Raw genomic sequence first — 11992 nt, 5'->3', positions numbered from 1 at the left:
CGGCACTCCCGATACTCGCTCGCATCCGATAATCATCATCAAGGGTGCGAATAATGCGACGCAACTTCGCTCCATCTTCGCGATGACGCCATCACTGAATATCGTCAAAAATCGCTGTCGCGCGTTTCCATCGATACATTATGAAAGTCGCGCGATCATCCTTGGACACTCTCGACGCTCGTTCACTCGCGATATTCGTTTAAAAACGGTTAAAAGATGCGAAAAATGCGGACGTACGACGATCCGTGTAACTGCGTATGACTCCGATTCACGTATGACGCGTATGACGTAGCAGTGACGTAGCAGTCACGCGCCAACATGGCGGCCGAACCAGTGCGCAGAAAAAGAATGCGCACTGGTTCGGCCGCCATGTTGGCGCGTGACTGCTACGTCACTGCTACGTCATACGCGTCATACGGCCGCCATGTTGGCGCGTGAATCGGAGTCATACGCAGTTACACGGATCGTCGTACGTCCGCATTTTTCGCATCTTTTAACCGTTTTTAAACGAATATCGCGAGTGAAAGAGTATCGAAAGTGTCCAAGGATGATCGCGCGACTTTCATAATATGTCGGTGAAAGTGCGCGACAGCTATTTTTCACAGTTCAGTGATAGCGCGATCGCGAAGATGGAGCGAAGTCGCGTCGCGTTATTTGCGCCCTTGATGATGATTATCGGATGCGAGCGAATATCGGGAGTGCCGAATAAAGAATCGCGCGTTCGCGTTGATGATATCGTGTGCATCAAGATTGGAATGGGACGTCCCGAGGCGAGCGAGTGGAGCGGCCTGTGGAACAGCCGGTGAACGGTGAGTAGATGTGATTTATCATATTTGCGTGACAATTCGTGCTCATTCGACGCTTATACAGCATCGCGATGTCCCGAATTACGTTCGAACAAATCGGCGCCGCATCATAATTCGATGCGATGCCGTGCAATTCAAATAAAGTCGATCGCGTGAAGATGGTTAGGCTAGAAGCGATTTCAAATTTATTTTATATACGCGCAGTGCACAGCCTATCTCGTAGGGCTGCCAACTGTTAAGGTGCAATTTCATTGACGCTAAAAAGTAGTGTCAATGAAATTGCACCTTTACGCTCTGAAGCAATCTTGTTGTTGGATGACAATCTGTCGATTGGCGAGACTGATTTCACTACTTTGAGCTGGCCAATGGGGATCGTCGCTTGTCGCTACTCGACGTTCAACGTCGTAACTATCAATTTGAAGCGACTTTCAGTTATATTGCCGTTGTAGATTGGAGAAGTACGTGAGAATTTGTAGAGTTGAATCGTCGCGGAATGTCGGATTTCAAGCAACAGTACAAGAATCCGCGTCCAGGTTTTGGCCACGCGGGTCACGGTAGAGTTCTACGCGCTTCTAAGCACGTGGAATCTCGCAGAGAGGTCAGGACACGAGCCTTCGATAAGAACCGCAAATTGCAAGATGTCTCGATTTCTGCCAGCCCGCGTAAGTTGACGAATTTTTAATTGTTTAACGAGACACGATATGCTTCTTTTATGACAATGAGATTACTGATAATTAGAGCTAACTCCTATTAGAGCTCCTCTTGAAGCAGCCTTGCATATTGTTTATCATTTGTCTCCATTTATGTGATATTTTTTATCATTAAAATATTTATCGTTTTTTACTTTTTATTTTGTGCTGAGAATCATTGATGGGGTTGGTATTTGAATGTTAAATGTAAATAAGATGAACATAAGTACAGCCATGTATTTGATATAATTTTGAATAAATTTTGATAGCCTTTATAAATTTCAAATATGCTAATAATATTAAGTCCGTTGCTGTACAGATGTGTTGGAACGTGCTACAAACATGTCCTTTGGACGTTAATTTTGAGTTTCTTCTCTTTTTAAGAGAATTTTAAAATAAAGAATAAAATTTAACATCAAGAGTAAAGGATTAAATAGGATTCGAAGAAGAGAGAAAAGAGATCAAAACGTTCTAAAAGCATTTAAATACTATATATATTAAAAAAAGTGCTAATAGAATATTATTCAATATTATTTAATATTTAATAATATTCTATTAGCACTTTTTGTAAGAAAATATAATGCCAATATATACATAAATATATGTAAATAAATATTTTATATGCCTATATATGTATGTAATAGAAGTAATTGCTTTTTTATAAAGACTAACTTTTTATAAAAGTATCTAAAAATCAAACAAATTTTGTCAATATATTTTATTAATAGAAATAAAAAAAAATATTATACATATATTGATTCAAAAATATTTTGCACATACATTGCATTTAAAAGAAAAAAATTGTTTAATTTTTTATTTCAAAATGATTTATTCTGACAAGTGTCAAATTATTATTTTTATGAATTATTTTCATAAATTGATTTTTATATAACATACTTTTAGTTTTACAATTTCTTAAAATAAATATTGAATTGGAAAGAAACATAAAAAGAAACATTAGATGAACATTGCTAATTTATTTTTATATTTATTTTGTATATGAACAATAAATTTGTTATTATCTTAATATTTAATATTTATATAACATTTTAATGAAATTTTTGAATCAATGTTTATACATATATCTTTTTCTTCTTTATATTTATAAGACATATTAACAATATTGTTATTTGTTTAATTTTGAGATAATTTGTATACATGTGAACTAATATTCTTCCTTTTTTTTAATTTTTTATATTCATGCTAATTTATGTTAAATTGATCAATCAATATAATAGAATTTATGATTTTTAGTGGAGGATACGTCTATTAAAGATGCACGTATGAAAAAACTGTTAAAGTGGAGAGAAGAACGCAAGAGGAAGAAAAAGATGGAAGATGCTAGGAAAAAACCTGCATTTAAAGTTGGTGTTGTACACCATTCTGTGTATTCTCCTGTGACTCGAAGCGCTGCAACTACAGTAACAAATACAACTGTGGGTGCGAAAGCATCTAAGCAAACAACACAATCAAGTAATAATTTTCCGAAAGGAATTACAAAAGTTACACAAAAACGATTGTTATCTAAAGCAACATCTAAACAACAGATTGTTACAAAGAATATAGCTTCAACTTCAACTAAATATCCTTCAATGAATATGAAAAAACTAACATCTAATAATAAAAAACAGAAATCCTTTGCCCCGGATAATTGTGAATTTAAACCTCCTAACGGATTACTTAAAATGCCTTTATTTGGTCTTGTACAAGTAGAACAAACTCCACAGGAGAAAGGAGATTTCTTTATACAAGACAAATCAACAGAATGCAAGACAGTTGATAGAAATGAACAGAAAGATACATCATCACAAAAATTAAATGAAAAAATTCCTAATACTAATAGTACTACAACAAATTTCAACGTTTCTGCAAGTCCAAAGTTATTATCAAATAAACAAAAATCATTACAGGGATTAAATAAATCAATTTGTGATGATCTAAATGATGTTACACCTCAATTAAACGAAATTACAACAAAATTATCATTGGAAGAAGAAATACAAGATTTAATACAAGATTCCTTTCAAAATAAATCTTTATCAGGCAATAGACAAACATCACAACCATCACAAAAGAATACTCCAATTAATGCATCTTTTGGTAATGTAAGTTGTACGGAAGATCTCATTACTTTTTCACCATATCTCACATTGAGTCGTGGCAAGAAGAATGCTAGAAAAGAACAACAGCAGCGGCTGGGCATTTATCCTCGCTTATCCTCCGATGAAATTCCAACCAAAGATACTGTAATGAAAAATTTGAATATATCTGTGGAAGAAGAGGAACGAACTGCGCAATATTTTAAATTTCTATTGAACAAAGAAACTGAGAGACTTAAGGAACTTTGTAGAAAATGGTTGGACATCAAATTAGAAAAGGATATTCCAGATGATGCTATGTATGAAATACATCAAGCAGTAGGACAGACAAATTTGCTAATAAATAAAAAGTTTGAGAGATTTCGTAGTTTAGTAGAAGATTGTGAAAATGGTAAAGGAGAAAAACTAGTTACTTGTAGAGATTTGCAAGGATTTTGGGATATGACATACATGGAAGTAAAGAACTGTGATTCGCGATTTGAGAAACTAGAGCAACGTCAAAACAGTGGATGGCAAGAAGAATGCATTGTTACCAAACCTGCTATCAAAAAACGAATGCCTATTAAAAAACAAATTGAACCATCAAAACATCAAGCCAAATCATCAAGCTCGTTACGATCATTAATTATGGCTGCCAGAAACAAAAAGATGCAAGGGAAAACAAGTAACTTGATGCAAGATACAAATGTAAAAGATGTAAGTATAAAATATTTTACACCTTCCAAAAATACCAGAAAATCTGTGAACTTTGATGATAGTACTGATACGCAGTGTAATACAAGGAAATCTAAGTCCTTCGAGCATACTCGCAAATCAACACCTGTTCGACGTGAAAGTTTCAAAAGCTTGGTACAAGAAGTGCAATTATCGAGCAATAAAAGAATAAAGAGTCCATTTGTCACTATAAAAGTAAGTCAAATGGGTAAAACACCAGAAATTCAATTAGATGACACAATATCATATATTAATTCCGATCAAACGCCTGGTAAGAGCATATTAAAGAAATCGGAAGAATTAGTACATAAAGAGACCCATACAAAATCTGCACATAAAGTCAATTTTGATGATCAGATAGTTCTAAATGAAGTCCCTCTTGATGAAGAAGAACAAACTAAATTAAATTTATCTCTTGCTTTAAAAAGAATAGACAGTCTCGATTTGGATGAATTAAGCCCAGAAGAGTGTTTTGATGCTGGAAAAAAATTAAACTTTGAAACTGATGATTCTGATCATTTTGATGATATGAATGAGATTTCGACGGAAATACAAAGATTAGATAAAGAAAAACCAAATAAACTGTCTATTCAGGATACCTTTGATTCTAATGCACATTTACTTAACACTACATTTGATAAAGAATCATCACCAAATGATGCAAGGATTATATCACCTAAGAAAAAATTAAAATATCAAAATCAACATAAAAATATGGAAAATTTAAATATATCTGCATCACCATTAGAAACTGAAATACCCTCTGAAAACGTATTTATAAATATTATACCTGCAACACCGTTAGAAACTGCAACACCCTCTGACACAATTTTAAATACGATAGAAATGGAAAATCATGATTTAGGGATAAAGATACTTAGAAATAGAACTATCACAACAGTTAATATTCCTAAAAATGATAGAACAAGCAAGAGTTATTGTGTAAGTTAATACTTTTTTTAATGTTAATGATCTTGAACTTTTTTTAATATTTAGAATTAATGTTATAACTGTAAATCAACTTATCTTGATAATATTGAATATTGAATAAGAATTTTTTTATACATCTTATACACCTATTATATATAAATATTAAAATATTTACATGTATTGTTTTAATTATATAAATGAAAACTAATTAAATAAAAAATAATTGTTTCTAGACTCCAAGGAAAAGCGTCACTAAAAAGGAAAATAAGGATCCTGTAAAGTTAAATAGAAAAAGTTTGTTAAAATTATCTGAAAAAGATGAAAATAAATATAAGACACCAGACAGAGACAGTATAACAGAAATGAGAAAAACGATATTGACAGAGAATATTGATAAGAAAAGAAGATCATCTCGAAAAAGTGTTGCATTTAATGGTAAAACTTTTGAATTTATTTACACATGTATTAAAAAGTACATGACTCTTGATGTAATTATATTTGTTACAGCGGAAACATGTTTGGCGTGTGCTGAAAGCAAACCAGTGTTACCTATGACTCCTCATTCGAAACGAAATCGTAGTAAAACGCCATCCAGACAAAGTCGAAGCAAACATGCGTGTAATGAGGATCTTATATTATGGGATACACCAAAACATAGTAAGTTTTATTAATATAATAAAAAGTACTACAATCATATATCAAAATATTCTATTAAAATTTTATTTCAGTTCCTAACAGAGTTACGAGGTCTCATACGAAAAATTAATGAGTTTTCTCATTACTTACGTTTATGTATATTTGATATAATACATGTTGTATTTAATAAGCAAATGATTTAATAGTACATATTGATATAACTCAAAATTTTACATATAATGGCATGTTTCAGCAAAATGTGCATATAAAAAAGTAATGTATTATATAATATTCAAGTTTCTTACTTATTGTAATTGAAGAATTCATTGAAAGATACTTTTAACATTTTTCTCTAATTTTTCATCTGATATAACTATTACTAAGATAACATTTATGTTTTTGTATAATTTTAAATATAAATTGAGACATAATATTGTAAGATTATTTCATTATAAAATTATTAAATAAAAATAATTACAAAAAAGTGAGAAGGTATAAAAAGAAACTGCTTTAACGTCATGCCGTGAATGCCGATTGAAGTCATGATATTGAAAAGATTAAACTATGATATTGTAAATAATAATTTTTATAAAACTATAATTATATATAAAATATTTACAATTTTATCTTTAACTATAATTATATATAAAATATTTACAGTTTTATCTTTAACTTAATTTAAATAAATTAACAAACTATATTATTTAAGAAGCCCACCATAATCTTACACTATTGTCTCTGTGTGTATTTTCATCACATTGTCTTTGACCGGAACTAGTTGCCATGATTGGTAAACTTCTATGTAAGCTCGTTCCATTTATACAATCTTTGGACAACTTTATTTTATATTTTGGATTCAAATTTTCATAATCTGTAATTTCTGATAATTCCCACACAATGATATTTCCATCAATACCACCTATAAAATACATAATTTTAATGGAGTATAATATTATTCTGTTATTTTGTGTTTACTAGCTTACCAGAAATTATTTGTTTATTATCAGGCGTGATAGCAAACTGTATTCTTTGATTAGTATCTGCTTGCCTTCCTTCAAAAGAATAAAGAATAGCTCCAGGATTACGAAGATCCCAACATAAAAATTCATCATTTTTTCGAACAACAGAGAATAATTTCATTCCACAAGAACTAAACTCAATTTGTGTTACGCCACTTCCAGTTTTAAAAGTACAAAGTGGTCCATCTTTGTACAGTCCTTTAAATACAAAAAATTAATTAAATACAATCAAAATTCAAAGATATCCTAATAAGTAGCATTACTAAATAGAAATGCATACCAATACACTTAGAATATGTGCCAAAGGCAGTTAGGCCTGGCATGACTGGATTTTCACGAATACATGAGACTAACCCGATCATATTTGGAAAATCGTGTTTAAATTGAATAGTACTTGTTTGACGTCCAGGACGATCTGTATCAAAAGTTCTCACAGCATTTTTAAAGCCGCACCATATTTCTCTTCCTGAATTTACAAATTGAACACTGAGAGAAGCTTCTATTTCATCCACTCTGAAAAAATATACACTCTTACATTTCAAAATCTCTCTTACATCACAAAAACTCAGAATATATAAATTAATTAGTTGATTAATATCTAACTGATATTAATCAACTAATAATTAGTTAATTAACTGTTAATCAAGTAATAACTAATAACTAACTGGTTGTAAGGCTGATATGTTGCGCGTAGTTGTCCTGTAAATGCATCCCATAAATGAACAGGACTCTCTCTACTGGCACTAAGAAAGCAACATGTTATGGGATCCCACGAGTTCATAAAAGGATACCAGCAAGCATCGTATATAAGACCTCCTTCTTTAACAGTTAGAGCAGGCATAAAGTCGGTCTGTATAAAATCAGATGGAAATTGGCCAGAGTATAACTCTTTGGGAAGTTCATAAATACGTATCCTAAAATCTTCTGATGGTACAAGTAAACATGTTCCATCCGGGGACCATTGGCAACCTTTTGTAAAATTTTCATACAGATTTGTAGGCTGATATTCTTTAGTAGCTACACATAATGGCCTCGGTGCTATTGACCAATTATACTGGATGCAGGTGGATTCTGCTGATTCGATATCTTCTGAATTTGTATTTTTTGATTCTGTGATGTCAACTTTGCAATTTTCTATTTGTTCTGATATTGTAATATTTGCTATTCTCTTTGAAAATAATGTATCGTGTGTTGTCTATAATTTAACATTATAATATAAGTCTTAGAATTAATTATTATTATAGTTTGTGCTATAATAATATATTTATCATACTTTGATAAAAGATATCCATACATTTATAAAAATCTATTGTTAATTATAAAAGTATTCGTACAATATTTTTACAATATTGTTTAATAATATTGTAAAAGTATTGTATTAATTCATGAATAAAATATAATCCTACTATATCAATATTTATGTATTAAACTTACTTGTGAAGAGTCAGAACAAATTTCATCTGAGATTACAATTGGATTTTTTTGTTCGCTAGATTGTAAGCAAGTTTGACTATTCATTAAATTACAGGAATCTTCAGTTTCTACGGTTTCTGATTGTATTTGATTATCTCCTTCAGTTCTGCTTTCTGTATCATCTTGGACTACATCATTTTTGTTTAAAGTTTCACACTGCGTCGTTATCAATGATGAGCATGATTTCACTGCGACTTCGTCACGTTCTACTTCCATTTTGCACTATACATTTCTTTTTCCTAAAATTTTTAATTTTTTTCACATAAATAAAAATTTTAATTACGAGCGATAATTGTTAACTGTGAAATTATTTTTTTAATATTACACACATGGGTTGCAAAATCAGCTGACAGGTTAGCTGTAAGGTTAGATTAGATTAAACTGTGTATTTCGATAAATTGGCAGAATATTGAAAAATCATTCATATATTATACGTATATTTTTATCGTAGATATAAATATATCTACGACTTTCATTCATTTATGACAAATATACTGCAATTTAAAATTTCACATACACGTGCACACAGTTCTGAATTAAATCACATGGCATTTTAGTTACGAGATCTTACGTTTGGCGCGCTGCGATCGCTTATTTGGTTATTTATTTATTTTTTTTTATTGAGCAATAAGCGCGCTCTGGCTAGTCACCATACAGCATGATACATGTAAATTATATCATCTGTTGGTAAGATTTAGCATTAGGTAAAAATATTGGCAATATCATATAATAAACTTCTTTGGTAGTATCCTAGCTTACACAAATTAAACTATAAAAACTTTTAATAATCTTAATACGTAAAAGAAATGCTTAAACATAAAGAAAACATTAAAGTTAAATCTTTCTTATTTCTAATGTATCATACTATAATAAAACAAATATATATAAATATAAGGAATGTATATCAAAATTTACGTTTAGTATTAATTAATCTTATCTTAATCTTAACCTACGCACTACAATTGTAAGATAAAAGCTATATAAAATTATATTCTATTTTCCTGTATGAATTATAAATATCGGCCTACTCTCGCATATTAATTAGTACGCATTTACCTTCGCACATACAGGGTGTTTCCGCCACATACAGATCGTAAGTCGGGTTGCCTATCTGACAATCGATCTTCTTTTACCGACCTCGCATAATAGAAAAATAATAAAATTAATAATATAATAACTTTTTTAAATAATTAAAAAAGTGATTAATAAATATCAAATATCAGTTTATTGCTAATTAAGATTTATAGAAATAACGGTTAAAAATATTTTTATTCCACAGCAGGCATTTTGTGTTTCGTAAATAAAAATATATAAACATGGCAATGAATATAGAAAAATATTTATTTCATCTTTGAACACTACATGGGAAGATTACAGTATCTTTCACGATTGCATAATTTATTTACTATTAATTTATATACATGTGTGTCTTGTTATACTCTGGTGCTACCGGCATTTCGTGCACATAGCACGGAACGAAACCAGAAATTGTGCACATGATACCCTCTGAGAACATTTATGGACATTGGCTTTTGTAATTCATGTCCACGTTTTCAATGTCCATAGAGGGAGTATCGCTTTCAGGGATCACCTAAAAGCTGGCCACGACATCTCTCAGTTTTCTCTCTGGTACTAATGTCTTTATTTTTTTTATTCGTATGTTGTCGAACATGAATAAAACGCGCGCGTTGCTACGTAACGAACAGTAAATAATTTTCAAAAGTGTGAATGTGAATATGCATATCGTTGAGAAAGATCATTGTCTGTGCGACTTAAAGGTATCAATTATATCTATTACACTATTAGTAAATATAAAAATAGAATTATTCCTTCAAGAGAGAGAGAAGAGAGATGATACAATGTAAAATATCAATTCCAAAATATATTACGCGTTTGTTGCAAATCTCGATACTTAGGTTACATTCTGCTAATGTCGTCTCTGAAAATTTTATTCGGATGGTCAAGATTTTCTCGAGTCAGTCGTCGAGTTTTAATCGAAATTTTTTTTCGGAAAGAACGTTTTGGAATGCGACCTTTAGGTCGTTTTAGGTAGAGTTATTTTCTTAATTCTACGTGAGAAAATGTTTTCAATAGACTACATATATATATATATATATATATATATATATATATATATATATATATACAGGTGTGTCCCGAAATTCATAATCTTTCAAAGACAGATTCCTGGGATCATTTGGAGACGATTTTTCCTCAGCGAAAATGTCGATGAAGGCCATCATTTTTTGCATGTTCCCGATTTTTGTCATCATATATCTTTGCAATTAAGCCTTAAATTAAAACTCAACTAAAGTAAACTCTATTTAAAATTGATCGAAGAATGTGGTTTCGTTAATATTTTATTTCCGATCACTTATAATCCGAAAATTATTAGTGCCTCGACATTTTTGATGAGGAAAAATCGTCTCCAAATGATTCCAGGATCTGTCTTTGAAAGATTGATTATGAGTTTTGGGACACCCTGTGTACATTTATATAAGAGTGTTTACAATACATTATTTTAATTAATTATAGCAAAAATATCAAATCATTTTATCGACAACAGACTGGACAATCTAGTGGCAATTTTCGCGACACTCTATGAGCATCTCCTTTCAATTTCTTTTCTCTGAATAATCATGATACTTGTAATTGTAACAGATCGCGCTGAGCCTGATTGACAGCGAGACATCTAATCGCAGTAGACGCGACAAACGAGCTGAAACCCTGCGGCCGGCATCGCTCCGTGGGTGGGAGTCTCTCCGGCCGTCGAGAGCCGCAAGTGAGTGAAGAGACTACCCGAAAGAACCACGCTCTCTACTCAGTCTGTCCGCGACCGTCCGTCAAGCAGACTTCTCCGACTCCCTCTGTTTCCCTCCCGGCCGTGCTCGATCTCGAAGGCCTCGTGAAAAACACATGTCATCAGCTGATGCAGCTGCTACCGGCTGTCGTAAGTGCATTAACGTGTTAATATAGATCCACGATCGTTAAATCCGATACCGTGTCGCGTGTGTATTTTTTCGGATTACGCGACTGCGATACTCGTGTATATATTTATATATGAAGGTGACTCGGCACGTGACAGAGTGTTTGTAGTGCATCCAGTGGTACGAGAGTCAAGTGGACGAGATGTGGTTGAGAAGATTTCCCTGGAGCCTCCTTATCGGCCTCGTGGTCGTCGGATTGTCACCCTGGCGTGTCGTCGACGGCTTCAATGTTGAGACGAAACACTACGCGGTGTATCGCATGGAGGCGAGATCTATGTTCGGCTTTGCTGTGTCGACGTATCGTGATAAATTCGCCCGAGGATGGTGAGTCTTTTCTTTTATTTATTATTGTAAATAAGAGCTCTCAAATACGCTGCTCGTATAGTTTCGCTCCAAGTTACTTTCTGTCATTGATAAATTAAATTATATGTTTTGAATTCCCACTGTTATTGTATTTCAAATGTGCGATTATATAAGGGCATGTTGCAAAATAGAGTATGTTTGGAAATGTATAAATGAAGAAGATTAAGAAAGATTATATTGATTACTAATGTTATAAAATGAATCATTCATTGATCTTAAAGAAGCATAGTAATCCGATGACACATCCTAGAAAGAATACCATATATGCATTATCAC

At 32.0% G+C, this 11992-nt stretch overlaps 3 protein-coding genes across 4 annotated transcripts in view; 2 read left to right on the top strand and 1 right to left on the bottom strand.

Moving 5' to 3' along the window:
- The first annotated feature begins 1206 nt into the window (after nt 1–1206).
- LOC105255056 lies at nt 1207–6069 on the top strand. Its single transcript, XM_011264116.3, has 5 exons — nt 1207–1468; nt 2750–5250; nt 5472–5673; nt 5746–5895; nt 5967–6069. The coding sequence occupies exons 1-5, from the start codon at nt 1300–1302 to the stop codon at nt 6002–6004; spliced, it is 3060 nt and encodes a 1019-aa protein (XP_011262418.1). The 5' UTR covers nt 1207–1299; the 3' UTR covers nt 6005–6069.
- Nucleotides 6070–6572: 503 nt separating this feature from the next.
- On the bottom strand, nt 6573–8912 carry LOC105255067 (telomerase Cajal body protein 1). Its single transcript, XM_011264138.3, has 6 exons — nt 8696–8912; nt 8328–8605; nt 7559–8088; nt 7174–7406; nt 6858–7091; nt 6573–6793 (listed from the first exon to the last, which is right to left on the bottom strand). The coding sequence occupies exons 2-6, from the start codon at nt 8580–8582 to the stop codon at nt 6579–6581; spliced, it is 1467 nt and encodes a 488-aa protein (XP_011262440.1). The 5' UTR covers nt 8583–8605; nt 8696–8912; the 3' UTR covers nt 6573–6578.
- Nucleotides 8913–11143: 2231 nt separating this feature from the next.
- Nucleotides 11144–11992, top strand: part of LOC105255080 (integrin alpha-PS2) — a 61585-nt gene continuing 60736 nt past the window's right edge. Inside the window, exon 1 of one of the 2 annotated variants that reach the window (XM_025407584.1) lies at nt 11144–11677. In XM_025407584.1, the coding sequence (XP_025263369.1) occupies nt 11496–11677 (182 nt within the window). In that variant the 5' untranslated portion in view covers nt 11144–11495. The remainder of the gene's footprint in view (nt 11678–11992) is intronic. The other variant, XM_025407585.1, reaches the window with a different exon arrangement.

Source organism: Camponotus floridanus, unplaced genomic scaffold (assembly GCF_003227725.1).
Source record: "Camponotus floridanus strain SB8 unplaced genomic scaffold, Cflo_v7.5 scaffold18, whole genome shotgun sequence".
Lineage (NCBI taxonomy): Eukaryota > Metazoa > Arthropoda > Insecta > Hymenoptera > Formicidae > Camponotus > Camponotus floridanus.
The sequence above is the reverse complement of the archived record's forward strand: the minus strand, read 5'-3'. Positions and strand labels throughout refer to the sequence as shown.

Coding starts and splice junctions, on each gene's coding strand:
- LOC105255067 (XM_011264138.3), bottom strand. CDS start 8,582: ATGGAAGTAGAACGTGACGAAGTCGCAGTGAAATCATGCTCATCATTG. Junction 7,407..7,558: donor ACATATCAGCCTTACAACCA/GTTAGTTATTAG, acceptor ATATTTTTTCAG/AGTGGATGAAATAGAAGCTT. Junction 7,092..7,173: donor CACATATTCTAAGTGTATTG/GTATGCATTTCT, acceptor TTGTATTTAAAG/GACTGTACAAAGATGGACCA.
- LOC105255056 (XM_011264116.3), top strand. CDS start 1,300: ATGTCGGATTTCAAGCAACAGTACAAGAATCCGCGTCCAGGTTTTGGC. Junction 5,251..5,471: donor GAACAAGCAAGAGTTATTGT/GTAAGTTAATAC, acceptor AATTGTTTCTAG/ACTCCAAGGAAAAGCGTCAC. Junction 5,896..5,966: donor ATGGGATACACCAAAACATA/GTAAGTTTTATT, acceptor ATTTTATTTCAG/TTCCTAACAGAGTTACGAGG.